The sequence below is a fragment of the Eretmochelys imbricata genome, chromosome 3 (assembly GCF_965152235.1).
Source record: "Eretmochelys imbricata isolate rEreImb1 chromosome 3, rEreImb1.hap1, whole genome shotgun sequence".
Lineage (NCBI taxonomy): Eukaryota > Metazoa > Chordata > Testudines > Cheloniidae > Eretmochelys > Eretmochelys imbricata.
Window position 1 is genome coordinate 164173335 of NC_135574.1, and position 19956 is coordinate 164193290.

Consider the following 19956-nt stretch of genomic DNA (forward strand, 5'->3'; position numbering starts at 1 on the left):
ATCCCTCCTGGGGAGAGAATACTAGACTGATAGCTCTGCCTCAGTGTGAACTGGTGTGCTTTCTCTTTTCTTTTCATTGGCTGGCTAGAAGAAGAAAGAGGTGCTACCCCTTTTCAGGCAGCTGGCGCCCACAGGGGTGTTAGCAGGGAGCAGGGCCTATGCTGCTTTGCCACACTGTAGTTGTCATTCGCACTGGGGTGAAGGGGTCACCTCCTTTGTCCATCCATTGAGGGACTAACTAGTTTGGGCCTGAATCCTGATGTGAATTTTGTTGTTCTACTATTCCTTCTTTTCTATCTTTGTCTTATTTTTGGAAGGCTAATTGAAAACAAAACAACTCTAAAATGCATTATTCAGTAACTGTTATCTCAGGAAAATTTGAGTCACCTAGGAGCTCTGTGTTATTCATTTTCAGCAAATCTTTTGGGCTGGTTAGTGAGCACTTCATTCATTAACAATAGTTGTGCCAGCATTTTCAAATTGTGTCGTAGGTTAAAAAAGATCTCAGGTGAAAGGGATCTTAGCTCAATTCAAATAAGTGAAATAAACAGCACAGAGGCACTTTACTTTTGCCATTCCTGCTTCCCAGTATTAGTGTTTGCTCTGGCCTCCGCTCCTGGTTATAGGTTGAAGGGGTTGTAGGTTGGGCTCAGTAGTTTTTTGTTTGCAGGGGCATGCATCCCGTTTTCCTTTGATTCATTGATTCAGATCCCCTGCGTTTTGAGCTACTAAATTTAAAGTAGCAAAACTCAGTTCAAACCACTGAGTTTGGCTTGGTTTCAGATTAAAACCACGAGAAACTGCCAAGGTTTGTATATGTCCATCCTACACTATAAATTGGGATCTCCCAAGTAGATCTCAGGAGTCTCCTTTTATCTTCCCACTGGCTTCTACCCTATATGGGGTAAGGAGTCATTACATCATGAGGACCCAGGAAATCTATTAGGTTCCATTGAATGGAGTTGGGCAGGCTTCTGTCTTTATGATATCCTGGGAATTAGATGGAGTGGACTTTGCTATTCCCTTGTAAGATGATACATGGTGAAAAGACTGACTCTGCCTCTGAGTTTCCATGGAGAAGGAAAGAGGGGCTGATAATGCAACATTTGAAGCACTGGTGGTGAGCAGAATTGTAGTCTGTCAGGCTTGACCACAGAACATAACCCTGGGTAAAATGAGAAGAAGCAGGGGCTTTGAACTGTGTTTGATGAGTGAGGATCCAGTGATGAACGAGTCTCTTATCACAGCCTGGAAACTGAGTCTTGGTTTCAGTCAAATTTAGACTCAGATTCTGGTGTATTTGGGCACAGTGTCATCAAAATTGGACCCAGTTTCAATAAAAGGCTTTCTGGCACAGGGTCTGAATTTCAAGTATATAATGAATTGTTACAGTAGGTGACAAGTTGGGGAAATGATACCGCTGAGTATGACATTTTTAGAACCAAACACACAATTAATTATTCTTTCATTCAAACTTCCAAGTCAAAACAAAATAGGTGAACTGAGATACATTGCACTACAGCTGGCCCTTTCTGCTACTCTTTTCATATACGTGTAGTGTAGTCAGCGTGACTGACTTGTTCAGGGCAGGATGTACGGAGGCATATTTGGTTACATTAGGCATATGAGGCTCTGTTTAGTTAATCTGGGAGCTAGCATGCTGCTTGTGCTGGTGGCCTCAACGAAGAATCCACTCTATATTCATTAGCACCAAGTCTTGTCTTGCCTCTACTAGATCAGTTATTTAATTTCCTTTTATCGAAGATAGTCACATCTTCTTTTTTATTTTTTTTTTTAAATTCCCTTTTGGCTGATAATTATCTTTAAATTGTAAGCCCCTCAGGGTGGTGCCTATGTATGTATACACGGCATACAAAGAGTGGGGTCCTGATCCAGATTGCAGCCTCTAGGCCAGGATTGGGCAAACTTTTGGACCGAGGGCCACATCGGGGTTGCAAAACTGTATGGAGGGCTGGGTAGGGAATGCTGTGCCTCCCCAAACACTCTGGTCCCCACACCCTATCTGCCCTCTCCCACTTCCTGCCACCTGACTGCCCTCCTCAGAACCCCCGACCTACCCAACCCCTGCTCCTTGTCTCCTGACCGCTTCCTCCTGGGACCCCTCCGCCCCCTGACAGCCCCCCCAGGACTCCCACCCCATCCAGCCCCCCCGCTCCCTGACTGCCCCGCCCCTGACAGGCCCCCCCGGAACTCCCACGCTTATCCAACCCCAACTTTCCCCATCCCCTGACTGCTCCCCAGAACCCCCTGCCCCTTATCCAATCCCCGGCCTCCTTACCATGCCACTCAGAGCAGCATGTCTGGCAGCTGTGCTGCCCGGCCAGAGCCAGACGCACTGCCCTGCAGGAGCACGCAGCCCTGGCGTCCGGAGCGCTGCCTGTGTGGCGGCATGACTGCAGGGGAGGGGCCGAGGTCTAGCCTCCCCGGCCGGGAGCTCAGGCACTGGGCAGGACGGTTCCGCAGGCCGGATGTGGCCCGCGGGCTATAGTTTGCCCACCTCTGCGCTAGGCCCTATTGTAAAATATGAAATTACTCAGTGGACCCCATTACATTTGACTAATCTCGCGCCTGAACCTGAAAACATTAAGCAAGGGAGAAAGTTTACTCATTTTGAAATTAATTGAACTATTCATGTGAGTAAAGGTACATTTTTGCAGGATTTAACCCCTAGTTTATATTCTAGTCAGAACAGTTCTTAGCACTTACATATAGTAATTCTTTTCATCTTCAAACTCAAAGGTCAGAATGAGTCATGGCACTCTGATATATAAGCACTTCTCTGATGCCCCATCATCTTCTCCATAATTTAAGGTTTAGTTTAATAATAAATTAAAATAAAATTAAAAAAAAGGGTGAAATCCTGGCCCACTGAAGTCAATGGAGAAACTCCAGTTGACTTCAGTGGAGTCAGGATTTTAACCTATTCTGGCTAGATTTATGACAGAGAATAAAACTGCCCCTTTTCATGGCCACTATGTGTTAAGTGAAGCCCAACGATGACAATGAACATATTAACATTAACTGTTTGCTGATCATTTTAGCAGCTTAGCAGAAATATTTGACAAATCTGGGTTAATAGGCAAACTTGCAGACAGGCTTTGAACCTGTATTCAGTGTGCTTCATAGACAGTCACTAACTAATCTTCAAAACAGCCCTGTGAGATAGGTAGGGAATTATATTATTGCAATTTCACAAGGAAAAAAGTGGAAACGGAGGAAAGATAGGTTAAGTTACTTACCCCAGGCCACAAAGGGAATTATTGTCTGATTTAGAATGAGAACTTGAGTTTCTGACTCAACATCTAAAATCCAGACCACTGGTACACCTAATCTCTGTCCATTCTCAAACTCGCTTTTTCTTCTTTGCACAGAAAATTACAGAGTTTAAAAAGGCTTCTGTAAAACAGAAGCATTTATTTGAATGTGAACATTCAAATCAGGAGGTAATGCATCAGCTTTATTAAAAAGACAATTGTTTTCTGACTGTACTCAGAGAAATACCAGAAGTTCATATTATATTTTGGAAAGTTGCTTTTCATAGTGTGTGCGCTGCACAATGTTGTTATTTCAGGAATAATTTAAAATATTGGTCCAGTTAATGAATGCTGGGTTATAATGGAGATCCTATAGATGTACTTCTGACACCTACGATAATACCAAATGAGTTCGTGATTAATGCTATTACAATAAATACCAAAGGAATTAATAATGCTTATGCCATTATTTTTAAGTGTTAGTGTTATTCCTATAAGTACTTAAAGTTCTTCTATTTCTTTTCCTGTATAATACACCATAAATGCCAAGATTTACATTTAAGACTGTCCTGGGCAATCTTAATTTAAATGCCCATCTTCTGAATTAAATTCAAGATATTTTGTATTTATGTTAACTTATTTATTTATTGTAGGCCAAACACAGGCATGCTTTAGTTTTCTTTACACCGTGAAACCTCCCATAGAATCCCAGAGGAGTTTTGCCTCAAGCAGGAGGTGTAAATGTGGTGTGATTAGTTCGAGTAAAGTTCCCAAGCTTTGTTCACATGACCCCTCTCTCTGTCCTGTGTTCAAGTTCTTACTTTTCTAGGGGAGAAAGGAACCAAGAAGATCAGTTTAGCATACACATCTCTGACTCAGTTTAGAGTACATATCTATGAAGTACAACACTTCAGTGTTTCACAGAAACACACCAGTTTTTATTCACTTTTATTTATTTCCTCAATCAACTGAGAGATACAATCTCTTCTCAGTTTCAAACAGTCTTCAGTGTAAGTTCAAACAATTCAGTTTTGAGGGAAGCATAAATATGCTGAGATTATTCAACAATATGAAGGCTGTTTTCCCTTTTTAATTGAAGCCTCAGGCATATCCTGCACATGGGTTCAGATCAGCCACATTCAGCATACGCAGAAAAATGGTTGCAATATAGGGAGGGGGGATAACCCTCTGAAATATTTTGACTACAGCATTGCAAAAATCATTTGTAGTCACTGTGGGCCTGATTTTCAAAGATGCCGAGCCCCCACAAATCCAGTTCAAATCAGTGGGAGCTGCAGATGCTGAACACCTTGGAGCATTGGACCATAGTCATTTCGTGCTCCTTACCCCACCACCCTCAGTTTGATTCATGTGCTAAAATTGCTCAATAATTGTGAAATAATTAACAATTCCTCAGTAATCACAAAAGGCTTCATTCTTATGCAAAACAGAACTAACAATAAGCTAAGTTAAGTGAGTGCTACTTTAGAAAAATGGACCTAAAATGTATTTACGTTTACCCTTTACTTTTCCTTATTGTATGCTTTGAACGGAAATTACTGCCAACACTTTGGTAAATTTTGCTATACTGGGCGGTAAATGACTTGTTTTTAATGGTGCCTATTGAATTAAATTTGTTCATGTTAGAGTCCTCATTTATGTTTGTCAGCCCATTAAATATCTTCGGAAATGTGGTGTGACCAGCCTCAAATTCTTCTGAGGGTCACAGAGTGGCTCTCTGATGTTTGAATGAGCCTGAGTGAAGTGGAAATCAGGCAAACCTAAGTGGTGTCAGCTAAGTTTTCCTTTGAATCCAGCACTGAAACCAAAATTTGTAGTTTAAACCCATGCAATCTGACATAAGAAAAGCTTCACACAGGGCCCTGCATACCGCAGCCATTGAGTTTTACGTAGTTCTAGGTGTGAGGTTATCTGCTGAAGCGGCACACGTACAGTTTAAGGGATGGTAGTATCCGGCCACACGACTTCCTAGTTAAACCTGTGGAAATTCTTTAAAAAGGTGCAAGAATAGGCATGCCAAAGTTGAGTGCTGGAACACTGTCGAGGACTTTTTAATACTTAATGTGTGCGTAAAACAAGTCCTGCTTCTTCTTTTTCCTAGGAAGATGATGCATATTACAGATTTAGAACTACAGTTGGGCAAAAAGACTATTTGCGAATTTGGGTTGAATTCAGCAAATTGTTTCAGCCAAAACCAAAAAACAAACTGAAAATAAAAAATTCAGAAATGCCAAAATGAACCAGTTTGAAAATGTCGTTACAGTTCATGTTTCATTTTGAAATGTTGTTTCAATTTGACGCTTCGTTTCAACATGCCATTGCCATTTAATATGAGCAAATTTTTTGTTTGTTTGTTTTTTGTTGAGAAAAAAAATCACATTTGATGTTTTTTTTCCTGGTTTGCGGGGACCCTAAACTGAAAAATCAGTTATTCACTCAGATGTATTTAGAACTCAGCTGTGATCATATGGAAACACAAAATGTCCATATGAAACAAACCAGCATGTTGCATGATGTTTAAGGCACCAAGATTGGATGGAGTAAGAATTTTCCACCCTCTCCCCACTCTGCCTGCTGCAATTCACTGTTTTCCTATGGGGAAGGACCCCAGTTTTGGAGGATCAGTGCCCCTGTTGAACAAAGAGTCCGTACTGTAGCTCTGTGAAATACTCAAACCTACTTTAATATTAGCTTTGAATTTGAGGTTCACTGTGTTTGCAAACCTCAGCCTATTGCTATAGTCCTGTGAGATGAGCATGGGTTGTCTGCATAGCGGGCAAGCTAGAAAACTTCCTCTGAACTGGCCTTGGTTTCTCCTACAACCCCTTCCCCAGCTGCTCAATTGGCCTTTGGATTCTGCATTAAAACAGCTAAGAGGGCGGGGGGGGAGGAAGGTATCCAGGTGTGAGGAGGAAAAGAGTAATTGGGGGTGGGGATGGGGTGCCTTTTGGAGGTTCCAATTGGTTGAACTCTAGATTGAAACAAACCCGTAAGGAGCAATTTTCTTCAGTTAATGAAAACCAAACTGCTGTGTACAGTTCTTTCACCCATTCATAAACTGAATTCTACAGGGTTAACACAGTCCTATTAGTGTCCCCATTGGACAAGTGAACACTTTGGGTTCCCGTAGACATGAGACTAGCAAATCCCTGCAATTTAGAGTTAACATCAACAACCAACACCCTCCCCTCAAAATATTGATAATGCTAAATCTAAGTGGCTGGAGACTTTATTCCTTTGATTTTTAAGAGGAATGCAGCTATTTTACTACAAGATCTTTTCTCTAATATACTCTGAAACAATATTATTTCATATTCTAAAAAATAAATTGACCAAAATAGGTACAAGGTAGGTTCTATTTAATCAAGCAGGTAAAAACTGTGATTTAGAAAAGGACAGATTAATAGTGGATCTAGTTCATTTGAGAATAGTGAACAGAAAGTCTACATGCCATTTGCCAACAAAAAGGGAATTTCCCTAAGGTATTTAGTGTGACAGAATATATTTTCAGTCTGCTTATCATCCTAAAGGTAATAGAGCTTTACATAAATATAGACTACAAGTGCTGACTATTTGAAATATTTTAGCATTAAAAATAGATTTTTTTAAAAAAAAATTAAGGAATTCTTGTGAAAATGTTCCATTGGAATGAAGGCTAAGGTCAGTGTGATAGTTGAAGGGATTGTTCTTTTGGCCTTGGTCTGAGTTCTCCTTCAGCATTACATTTACAATGTAGATCACAATTTTTTCTAAGTCTGAAGGTGTTAGGATTTTAAAAATGGTTGCTATATATCTTTCATGTCTTTGTTTTAATCTACATGTGCATTTGCATGCAGAGTAGGCTGTGAAGGAGAATTGCCTCAACTTTCTCAGTTCTAAGATTGCCTTGACTGTTTTAGTTCAGAAACATGTCTGTTATACCATGCTCTTTGGAGCAGTGTAAATTTTGTACAAAATGAATGCGGACCACTGGCCAGATTTTCAACATTTAAAAATGGAGAGTACATTTTGTTTCACTGACCTACATGTATTGCTGCTACAGTTCTTGAAATCCTTTCAGTCACTTAAAATATTAGTTAACACCATCTTGGTATTTTGTCACTTTCAAGGTTTTTTCACCACGCTCTTCTGTAGTCACACAGGCATTAAGTCGACCCTGTTAAATTTAACATTGTTTTTGTAGGTATTATTACTAGTTACGGATTGTATATGAATGGCATTCTGATGCAGAACTCATCACAGCTAAGTTATTATGCTTATGGACTTGCTCCTTGGAGTCTACATTCCTTCAGAGTCCAGGCATGTACTGCAAAAGGTTGTGCTTTGGGTCCATTGGTGAGTACCTCAATTTGCATTCTGGGAATGTAATAAATGTCAGATGGCAGTGAATATCAGAGTAAATGGTGATGATTCACTCTGGTCAGTACTAACCCATCTGGCAAAATGTGACATTTTATAAAAAATGCCATTTAAGAACTGCTAAGGATTTGATAGGTCATCACTAGGCACTGTTCCAAAATAGCACATAGGTACAGTAAAAGAAGTGACAGGGAGTTAAATGTGAGGCTGAAACACATATTGAAATTAAGTAGAGTTAATATGTTTAAAAGGTGCAGATGTGGTTTAACCTGATTTATAAGGACACACATAAAGAAAGAATTACTATTCCAGTAATGAGCAAAATTCTAGCTGCCTGACTGAAAGGGTTGAATATAATTTGAGGATTATAGAAGACAAAACATGAAAATACTACAAAAAAGATATGGTAATTGACAAATATTTTCTGTGTTTAAAAGGAAAATATTATATTAATCTGGTACCAAAAAAATCACGGTATTTGCAATTTAAGATTACATAATATCAGCGTTGACATCTAAACACAAGTCTTCTGAGACTTAAAACATTTATGTTATTCTAGAACTTTAGAGAAGCTACTAGACTGATAAATCAGTATGTTTTTGTAATGCTGTGGCTGATTAATGACTTTCATAATAATTGCTCTGCCTGATTTTGTTTTAAATATTGCTAAAATGTCCCTTTATATTTTTCCAAGATTTAATTTTTCAGTAAAACTTAGCCCCCCGTATACTTTATCAAAATAACTAGACAATTATATTTTTAAAAATTGTTAAAACAAAGTTCTACCTATCACTCTGCATTTATATTAACATCAGACTTTCTAATGGCAGTGAGCTGTGCTATATAAATATTACCTCAAAGTAAAACTTCAGGTTTTAATTTTTGCATTCTTATTTTTGGTCACATTTCTCATTTTCTTCCCAAGATTAGTTGCTTTCAAATGCTGGTAACATCATCTATCCATAGAATAGGGCTGAAGACTTTATAACCATTAAACATGTTATAGCTAAGACTGCTTTGATGGATATTTACTCTTAAAAGCATGAGTGGCTTTTTGCCAGTTTTTCTTATCCGTTTTTTAAAACTTCACATATACTAGAAATTTAAACTTCTTTTAGGAATTCAAACTCCAGAATGAATATCTAGATATTACATAATTCATACCTGTTCCAATGTGCAAATAGCACCATTAAACAAGTGGCATCATATATAAAAAAAAAAGTCATGCTAATTCAGCATATCAGTGCCATCAAATATGCACTAAAATAAGGGGGAGGCAAAACAATAATTTAAAAAAAAAAATTTTTCCACTTCTTCACTAAACTCCAAACACAGTCTTGACTTTCAATACAATTCAAAGTAGGGATTGCTCTAGCTGATATTTACTGCGTCCCATGCTCAGTACACAAACTATTTTCCCAGGGCAGTGATCCATCTCTAATCACAGGAATTGAAGTACAATGTCTTTATTTAGAGCAACTCACCTAAATGCAGCCAGGAAGTTCGAGCACTACATCTTCATTTGATTTGTCTGAAAGATTTTTATATCAATTACAGTATAAATGCAACACTTTAAAAATACTTTGGCTCTTTGAGTACTCTAAATACTACAGGGGACATCTCCCAGTAGTAAACTGATATTATCCTTCCAGCTATTTTTGTTGCTGATCTTTTATTTAATGTGCCCTAATCGATTCAAGAGATGCTATGTGACTACATTAAGCACCGGATTCCGCAAGCTTACATTTTCTGAAGGTAGCTGTGAAGATTTTAATCAGGTACTTGAGAGTTGCCAGTTGCATTTATCAATAAGGATTTGTTTTGTTTTAACTGCCTTTCATAGTGATTAAAATTTATTTCAAGTGAAATATAAACCTAGAAAATATGTATTCCAAAATGTTTAATTTTAATTTCTTGCTAGCAAAGATAATGGTGTCTCATTTTAGAATCTGTACTAATTTTATCTTGCTGCTTTTTTTAAGCAAGAAGTCTGTTCTTGAGAAAATAAAGTTAGATTTTCTATTTGATTCAGTAGGAGAATTCAGATATATCCTGACATGTAAAACTCTGCTGTTTTTGAAATGTACAAACCACTGCAAAAACAATCAGCACGTGATTTAGAAAAATGAGAGAAATGAAGACAGTAGGGGGATGTCTTGACATTAATTTCATAATATAATGAAAGATAAATATGATTAATGATCAGTGAATATTTCTGTTCTCATCTCACTATTTAAAACATACTAATTTCACCTTTTTAGGCTAAATATATTTTTAGCATATTCTCCTAATCTGCTTTGCCAAAAATATTTAGTACAATATAAACATTATTGTTACTTTTTACCCCTATTTTAGAATTTTTCTTTGTATGGTTGAAGAGTATTTTTGTGATGTTGAAAATTATTATTAAAATACACCTGGAAATATCAAAAGACTCTGAATATAAGATAATGTGTAGAAAAAGAAACAGTGCTTATGTTATACAGAAGTATTTACATAGAGTGTCTATTGTTTACACAGTGTCCCATTTAATGTGCATTTCCAGTATAGCCAGAGTATATGCTACAGACATTTATGCTGATCATAGCTAGTATTTTTGTAGTAGTAGCATTTTATACATATTGTATTTTTTACAATATGTGAGGAAAATAGGAGATGGAAAAAGACTGCATAATATTGCAACATGCTTTAAAATAACAAGATATAAATACAGTAAGGTAAGTGCAAGATTCAAAAGCTTTGGGATTTGGCGCAGATTACTTCATATACACCGACTTTTAGGAACTGCTTAAGCTTTTTGATAGAAGAAGATAATTATAGTGCAGGACTGAAAATGAACCCCACCAATCACTCGCCTCTCACAGTCATGGCTACACTTTATAAGACAGAACCAATGCAATAAATTAAACAGTTAGGTGTACATTCTGTGTGTCATTGGGGGCATCAGCCCCTCACTCATAAGTCTGAGAACCAAGGCAGTCAGCTGGCCTCCAATTCTCTGAGGTGCTGGGGCTGCACAGCAACTTGCATTAAGCACTCAGTACATCACAGGATCTGACTTCGATTAGAAAGCATAGTATAGTGGAATCCTGTCATAAGGATTGATTTTGGGCAATCCCCATTTTGACTGCAATATCCAAATGCACACTCTGGTCCTGATCCAGCAAAGCACTGACGCATTTGCTTATCTTTAAGTCTGTGAGTAATCATATTGAATTCAGTGGGACTATTCACCTGTTTAAAGTTAAGCTTGTGCTTGAGTGATTTATTGGATCAGAGAATATATAGAAGCCAATAAACCAATGAACTTCCCAAACCAGATGTGCTAAGAAGTAAAATCACCATTTTACAAGGACAGAGAAAGTTCCTTTAGATGTCTTAATGCCAAAGCAGGTCTGACAGGTTAAAATTGGCACTAAACAGCACACCCACAAACTGTAACATTCTTTATCTGAAGCTGAGTGCCACTCAGAAAGGGTATAAAAAACCTTTCCAACCTTAGAAAACATCAAATAAATTACAGGTGAGAAACAAACGTCATCATAAATGAGAAATTACTTTGGGACTGTAAAGTTTGATCCATGCCACTGTGAATAATGGCTACAAGCCACAATTAATAAAACTGAATTCCACTGTAATTACAAATTTTTCATTTATATATATATAATGAAACCCTACGACTAAGATTTTTGTTTAAGATACAAGAATCTTAGTTTTAGGGCTTCATTATATAAATAAATGCAAGCTCTCTTGTCAGCTTGTATTTTCTCTCAAAGCTACTTATCATTTCAACTTAAATCTTCCAGGTTCTGGAGCTGGAAAGTTAGTAATGTAATTCTGTTTCTGAACCAAACTCATCTAAGGATACTCTTTCTCTGTCAAATATCTTTAGTAATATACTAAACAGACATAAGCACATTATTGTATTAAACTTGTCTTTTACCATCAGCAAATTTAAGGAAGCTTGTTCCCCTCTCCATCTTTTTATGGGTCACAGAGCAAGATTCATGCATTAGAATCAGGTGCCTCTGCATTTTCAGGCTATCAGACACAACTGCATTTCTTTCTTTCTTTCTTTCTTTCTTTCTTTCTTTCTTTCTTTCTTTCTTTCTTTCTTTCTTTCTTTCTTTCTTTCTTTTATAAAATATTTCAAATGGGAGGCAAATTTGGGGATGGGGAAGAAAAAGACATTATTTTTAAAAAACAGTAGTATGCCAACCTAAAGTGTTTGTTACTGTTAAATTTTTTAATCAGGGAAACTTGCATTAAAATGTATAATTGATTTATTCAGTTATTTACAAACTACAGCAACAAACTCTACATGACTGTTAAATTTGCAGGTCGAAGCTCGTACAACTGAAGCTACACCTGAAGGTACACTTGAAGTATTTGCCACCATTGATGGATCCAGAGGAATACAAGTAAAATGGCTAGCTCCGAATAAACCTAATGGACCGTTAACCTATGCAGTCCTCGTCACTGGTCTCTTCTATGCCAATCAAGGTATTTTCTTTACAGTACATCTAATCTTACCATTATAATAATAATAAACTTAAAACACTAGAATTCTGTTGGGGGTTTTTTCAAGTATTTCTTTAGTAGTGAATTTTAATTTTCTGCCACTATCTTTAAGTTGTTGATTTCAGAGAGAGAGTAAGAGAGGCACAGACACACAAATAAGTGGTTGATCGTTTTAGTAATATAATGATATATTACTGCAATTGCATATGGTACTTTCCAGCGCCAACACATATATGGGCAACAAAAGACAAGATCCTTGCCCAAAAATCTTTCAATCTAAAGATACAAACAAAGGCTCTGATCTTGCAACCCTTACTCAGACAAGTAGTCCCTATTCACACAGTATGAGTATGTTTGCTTTTGTGAGTAAGAGTGACTCACAGGAATAAGGTTTGCAGGTTTGGGTTTGTGTACAGTACAATTTATACAAGTAATGATAAAGAAGTATTGCTTAGATTAGCAAGACAACTTTCTGTTTTTAAGGAGATCATTTTTTAAGAGTAGTACCTACTGACATCAACCACTTATTCTTTTCAAAAATATTTGAATAAAAATTGTAACTTTATTTTGTTTAACAAAACAGTTTCAACCCATGAAATAAAAAATAGGTGACAGGTGATATTATCTCTTCTAATGTACATTAAGGACAATTATTTTGTGTCTCTACTGCATTTGCACCTTCTGTGGTCATTTATACCAGTGCAAAGTTATGCAGTGTGGGTGTAAAGTTCTACCAGATCAGAATGGTGTTTTACAACCACTTTGCATATTTGTAAAGGAATATACAAGACACAACTAACTGTAACCAGGGCAATTTTTGAATGCTCTACATTGAATGCATGTTTTTCAAGCAATTGCGCAGTGCAGCAACTTAGGTACAATTCTGTAACAACTTATTATAAAATACCCAAGTAATGAATGAGAATAAACATTGACAAAAATGTATGTGCATCAAGCTATCAAGTCTCTTTTAAGGTATAATAAAATATCATACACAAATAACATTTATAAATTCTATCTTAATAGCAAATATTGTCATTAATTTTTATTGTCTTTTAAATCATGATTGTTGTAAGGTATCTATAAAAGTATTTCTGGTGATATTGATAATTATGAAAAAACTCTGCTGAAAAACAATGTTCAGGTGATAGTTATTTACTCTGTGTTAATCCTTTATGTACTGTAGGCAAATAAAATTTAATCAGTATCCTAAGCGCAGTAATACGTGTGATGGTGAATCACTGATGGCTTTTTAAGTTGTCTTTTTTTAAATAATCAAAGTAAAAACAGTTTGATTCTTCCAGTATTGCCAATAAAGAAAAATACGAACTGCAATTTCTGTCCTCTGAGAGGAAGTATATAAATGCACTTGTTTGTGTAGATGTTTGAGAACATATGTGCTGAAGAATTTAATGTGTGGTAGGCAGTCTCAGCTGACCCCTCACAAAAGCCCTTTTTTATGCAATGAAGGCTTTGATGTATTCTGCTGTAAACCACTTGTAAGATTATGAGGTGAAGGAGTGATGATCGATTTGAAAAAAAGGAGCAACATTTTGGCTGGACCCATGACAGCACAGCCATTTCCGCCAAAGCAGCAGGGTGAATAATGCAAAAGCCATATTCCCCTTGTGTTTAATCTTGCATTGTTTTTGCAGAGAAAATTTCTGCTTGCCTTCTAAGTCATGTCATCCTCGGTTGTCATCCCGTCTCTCAAACCATCAAAACGGTATTAAATGTTGCAAAGCTGCGCAGCAAGAGAACTTTCAAAAGTCAGAACCCATTTGCAGAGCAGCCCTTGTAGAAAATATATTCTGTTCTCGGCAGAATTTTCCTTCAGTTCTTTCCACTGAGAAGTTTACTGATTTCTCCCAGTGGAATCTGCTGGAATTTATCGGTTCATGGTTGGCAGTCACAGATTAAGGTAAATGTCGATCCGTAATGACCCTCTACATGTTAGTATTGCAGTAAAGCTGGGCTTTTATGTCAAAGATATCGGAGAGGGAGCTATTACACATGACAGGGGTGATCAAGGGACTCCAGACCAAGGCAAGCATTATTAAATATTGACTAGTTCTGTGATTTATGTAGAGCTGGAGGAAAAAAGTGACTTTTTAACCATTATATATTCTTCAGCAACGAAAACCAGCCATTTATCTCCTGCTGGTAATAAAGAACAGAGTGGCTGCATATTTTAGTGGAGGGGAAAACCTGGCCTTATAAATGAGATGGACTCTTTCATGATAACATTTCAGTTTGCTAATTGCCAAAAGCAAAACAGGCAAATTGGAAGCAATTACAAGATTTGACTTAAAGAGGTTGCTGTGTTAGTTCAACTCAGGAGGAGGTACTGGGGGGTTGGAAGAATTGTCTGGGGAATGGAACACGCAACATTTCATTACATTTGTTCACTGTTGCTGAAACTTTGGTTTGCAACGTTAAATAAATAAATAGTGTTTAAATATTATTCCTCCCCACCTCCACCTCAGAAGTCAGCAGCTCTAGCAGTTGACATTTATGCTCACTGTTTGGGAGTATATGTTCCTCTGCAGTAAAGAAATTGCACATTAATTCATCAAACTTATTTAAGACATCATCTGTTCACTAGATTTACACAAAGCTTATTGAATTACCTGATGGTTAATTGCTATTTCTTTGACGTAATGAACAACTATATTTCAGCCTTTGCAGTGATGTCTGTTAAAGAGGCAGCAATTATAATGTATACATTGGGGGTGGAATTTGGCTCGTATAAAGATATGTTAGCATCAAAATAATTGCATCCTAAGCTTGGGTCAGTGGCCTGTTTGTCAGTGTGCTAACCTTCAGTTTGGGAGACTAAATTAGGAAACAGACTTTAGATCTTGGATCCCAAACCAAGCAGACTGAACATGTTTTAGAGATGAAGCACTCAGCTTCCTTGCAAAAAGTGGGAGGTAGCAATCACATTGATGCTAAAGTGTTGTAATTTATGTGTCTATATATGTTTATCTGCTATAAGTGGATATACACTATGTAAATGCCTAATAGTGTGTATAGTCTCAAAGAGATTATACACACCATAGCTTCTGCTGAAAATTTGAATCTCTTACAGTCTCGTATCTGATCCCATGTATGGGCAGGCTTGTCCCTTTCTTACTCAGCAGAAACATTGATATATTCTGCTCCAGGGCGCTTGTATGATTACTAGGTGCCAAAAGAATGGTCATTATGGGGAGAAACAGGACATTGCTGTGTGGCCCCAGAACAGTAAAGTCATTTTGGCGATTACCAATTACTCCTTGAAGCCATTTCATCATAGTGTTTAGTTGTGGGATCATAAGAATGGCCATACTGGGCCAGACCAATGGTCCATCTAGCCCAGTCCTTTGACAGTGGCCAGTGCCAGATGCACAGAGGAAATGAACAAAACAGGGCAACTTATCGAGTGGTCCATCCCCTGTCATCCAATCCCAGCATCTGGCAGTCTGAGGGTTAGGGACACCCAGACCTTGAGGTTGCGTGCCTGATCATCTTGGCTAATAGCAATTGGTGGTCCTATACCACGAAACCCCAACCAATTCTACAGACTTGAAACGGTCATCTCAGGCCAGATAGACAAGATTATAAACAGATGGAATGCAACTACAGTAATGCCTACCCCACCACATTAAAAAATAATGAGTTAGGACCTCAAAAATCATGAGATTAGCTTAAAAAGTTGTATTTTTTTCCCCAGGGGAAGGTATTCTCCTAGTTTTGGTGTCCTTGGGATACATTCTACTCATGTTTTCAAATTTTTCTTTGCAACCATGAGGGCTAGAAACTTACTTTTTTGTAAAAGGAAAGTTGAGATTCTCACATAATCCTGTTAATACAGACCTGGGGCCTTAAGAAAAACACCAAATATCATAAGAACTGTGTTGGCAACACAGTAATGAAATATAAATTACCTATGTGGTTTTACTTACGTTTATTTAGACATTAAGAAACAACACTCCTTATTTAAAGAATGTCTTAAATTTGGGAAGAAAAATTTGAAGCTAAAGAAAAGCAAACAAATATTTAAGCATGCAAAGGCATCCGAAAAAAGTAGCTATAGATGAGTCACGATGTGTTTTGATCAACGGACTGATCTTCTGAAGTGCAGAGCACCATCGTCTTTCATCGTAAATAACAGTGCAGCCTCTCACAGGGTCAACCTCCAAGTATGTAGCATTTTCATGGCATTTTTACAAGAGCAGTTCAGCACCTCAAAGGGTTGGGCCCATGGTATATACGCTTCATTAAGTTATGGAGTCTTTCTTCATGAAAAATAGCTTCAAAGTATTGCAAGGGGTATCGATATATGAAGCAGTGATCCTTTCAGACATATCCCATTGAATTTATATAGTTTTTTACCAACCCATCCCCAATGTATATCCCGCAGACTGCATTTGATATGCTGTTATCTTATCAGTGACCTACTATAGCATATGGTATGTTGAGATAGCAGGTTCGTGACATAGAAAGTGTTTAAATAACATGTAATCTTAACACTTTCCGTGTCATGAACCTGTTATCCCAACATTTTTGAAGGCGCCAGTCTTCATGCTGAATATTTTGTAGTTGTCCCTAGGCTCAGCTGCTGTTTTATTCCATCCAAAACCTTTTGAATTTCACACACACGTCTGTATCTGTCTGCTTGATATACACCTGATTCTCCACAAAAAAGTGACTATCATACATCATTAGTTAAGATACCATCTTGCTAATTTTCCATCCAGTGATATATTTCTAATAACTTTGCCACTCTCGAGTTTAAAGGATATTAAACTGCCTAATGGCTTATTGGTTATTTCCTTGCTATAATAAACTGTATTTAATCATATACAGTGTTCTTGGTATGGGGACAAATGATCCCCTTTAAAATTACCCACAGAAGTTGTAAAGAAATTGTAATATTATTTAGGAAATAGTATGTGATTTTGTAATTAAGGACTGCATGGTAATGCAAAAGCACAAAAGAGTGAGTTAAGGTTGCATCGGCAGTCTTAACTTTGGCATTTCCTGACTTTTGAGTGCTTAATCATACAACCAAGAAATTCACTTAATATAAATTTGTATGGAATTTCCTGGTTTGTCAGTACCAAAGGGCTCCAATGGTGTCAGGAAGCTGGCCTCCTATTTTTTGTTGTTTACATATCAGTAGGGTATGGGTCTTAGGAAGCAGTTAAGACCCTCGTCACCATCCACTAATAGCCAAGTTGGTAAGGAGGGGAAAATTCTATCATAAACAGACTAAAATGGTCATTGTGGAACTACAGATGTAGATCACAGATCCGGAGGTGCTGCCTTGGATTTTCTGGCAAAAGAAAATGCTAAGGTTGGATCTTTTCACAGTTTGACTAAGCTGTTCCATCGCATCTAAGGGCTTGTCTACACTTACGGCGCTGCAGCTGTAGCACTTGGGGAAGACATTATCTATGCTGATGGGAGAGGTTCTCCCGTTGGCATCGGTAGAACACCTCCCTGAGAGGCGGTAGATATGTTGAGGGGAGAAGCCCTCCCATCGACATAGTGCTGTCAACATCAGGGATTAGGCTGGTTTTGCTAAAATCCATTGAGCAATGTTGTTATACCAACATAAGTTTGTAGTGTAGACCAGGGCTAAGAGAGACTTTTCTGCAACCATAGTAGCCTTCTCTAGCAAACAGCACGGAGGCTTTTATGTGTCTTTCTGACTATACCTCTAGTTGCGAGGGCTTGAACAAACTGAGAAGGAAGTTTTGATGAGCCTGTGTTACACCATTCTGATCTACATGGGTATGGTTTCCAAACAAATACTTGTTCCTATTAAACTGCAAATCTGACTACAAGTGATTATACAGCTCCTGGGTTCTGTCGCAACTCTAAAGCCATCTTCCTGACAACCTGTTTCATGATAGCATAGAATTACAGAGACATATCTTGAAGCAAACTAGAGGTGTCTTGGAAAAAGTTGTTCAAGATCTGCTGCCTCCTTTGGAGAAATCTGTAATAGGACTTTGTACTGCAAATGCAATATCTAAGGCAGGAGATATTCAGTTCTATGTTGATCTCTTTAAGTGCCCCACAAGGACTGCTTGATTACCTGTTTGTCTGTCTTGATGAAAGATTAAGGCTTTGGGTCCAGCCCAGATCCACTTTGCATAGGACTCAAGAGGGCTGGGGAGCAAAGCTGAGTTGACCCAGTGCAACTTAGGGCAAATCACACCTGGCTGCTGGCACCCTCATTGAACCACCTGGCAGCTGGGAAAAGCCAGGGCAATTGACATGTCAGCCATGACCCTCTTCTCCTAGCAATGGCCCTAAGGCAGGAGCTGCAACAGGAAATCATCATCTGGCTGATTAAACTGGATTTATGACCCTTTTGCACCACCACAGTGGTGCAAGGGTCCATAGGTGGGCCAGAGCTCTAGCCCCATGTGTATTTGGATTCCTTTGGCAACAAGCTGGACTTAGCCAGAGCTCTGACCCACAGTGGCCCTTTTGTGGGTGGCTTCAGTATGGTCCTAACCTCCATGTTTGTTACATCACTTAAGTCAAAGTGGAGATATAGTCCTTGCTATATTATTTTCCACTGCTTTTTGTAGTGTTTTTTGTTAGACATCCCTCACGCTACTTTTAAGCTCTGATATTCTTCTGGTATCCTTAAAGAGAGGTAATTACGAACCTTGTAACTCTGTTTGTTTGGCAATCTCCCATAGGATTCTCACCCGCATACTAACCTCCCCTTCAAGCCTGCAGATCTTGCAACCAAGATGTGTTTTTCTGTATCCATAGGGTTACATATAATGTAAGTACTATGTTTCATGTTTCCCTTTATCCACTGGGGTATTGTCAAGTTTCAATTTTTGTTTTAACTTTGGCATTTGTTGAAGAAATTTTAAAAAATCTGGTTGAGTAAATTGGTTCTCTATTAACGCAGCTTCTAGGAGACGCTTCCCCTTTCCCACTAGGTTCCTGATTCAGTGCTTAGGCACACTTTTGAAACAGGCCATAGATGGTGAATGTAGATATGGACCGGTTAAAACTTGAACCTCTTGCGCAGAAAGAGGGACAGATGGTGGTGGCAAAAGCGTGTTTTTCCATTCACATAGAATGGAATGTGCCACCTGCTGACATGTGGTAACAACACTCATCTCTTAAATTATGGGAGTTCCCAACCTATTGAAGGTTTGAGGCCCAAGAGTGAGACTCCTGTGAGATGACGTCTTCAAAAAAGCAGAATTACAAGGGTGAGTACTTTCCCCTTAGATATGACAAGAAAAGGATTTCGGCCAATCAACTCCTAGAAAAATCAAATATTTATCCTCTCAGAAATGACAAAAAAAGGGTCTAATTTACACACAATAGGTCAAATTTACTGTGGATGGAGACCCACTTGTGTATACAATAATCTAAATTGTTTACACGGTTACTGTGACTGTGCATTCAAATGCATATTTAGATGTCTGAATGTCCATTTGAATTCATAACTGCTGCAACTGAATGTATAATTTTTAATAGTAAGCTCAAGTGCACAGTGTATTAGCTTGCATTACTTTGAGGATTGATTGGTTTGTTCGTTTTGCCACAAAGACCTCTACTCTCTTTAATTTCAGGCCATCATACATTGTAGATTTTCCCGATATATATAATCAAATCACATCACTCATTTTCAAAACATCCCATTCGCTCAAACAATTATTCCTTTTTTAACTGGCCCACTAATAATTGGTTTCAGAGTAACAGCCGTGTTAGTCTGTATTCGCAAAAAGAAAAGGAGTTCTTGTGGCACCTT

At 38.0% G+C, this 19956-nt stretch overlaps 1 protein-coding gene across 1 annotated transcript in view; it reads left to right on the plus strand.

Moving 5' to 3' along the window:
* Positions 1-19956, plus strand: part of USH2A (usherin) — a 568735-nt gene that overhangs the window by 322749 nt on the left and 226030 nt on the right. Inside the window, exons 35-36 of the mRNA XM_077811946.1 lie at positions 7480-7631; positions 11996-12158. Of these exons, the coding sequence (XP_077668072.1) occupies positions 7480-7631; positions 11996-12158 (315 nt within the window). The remainder of the gene's footprint in view (positions 1-7479; positions 7632-11995; positions 12159-19956) is intronic.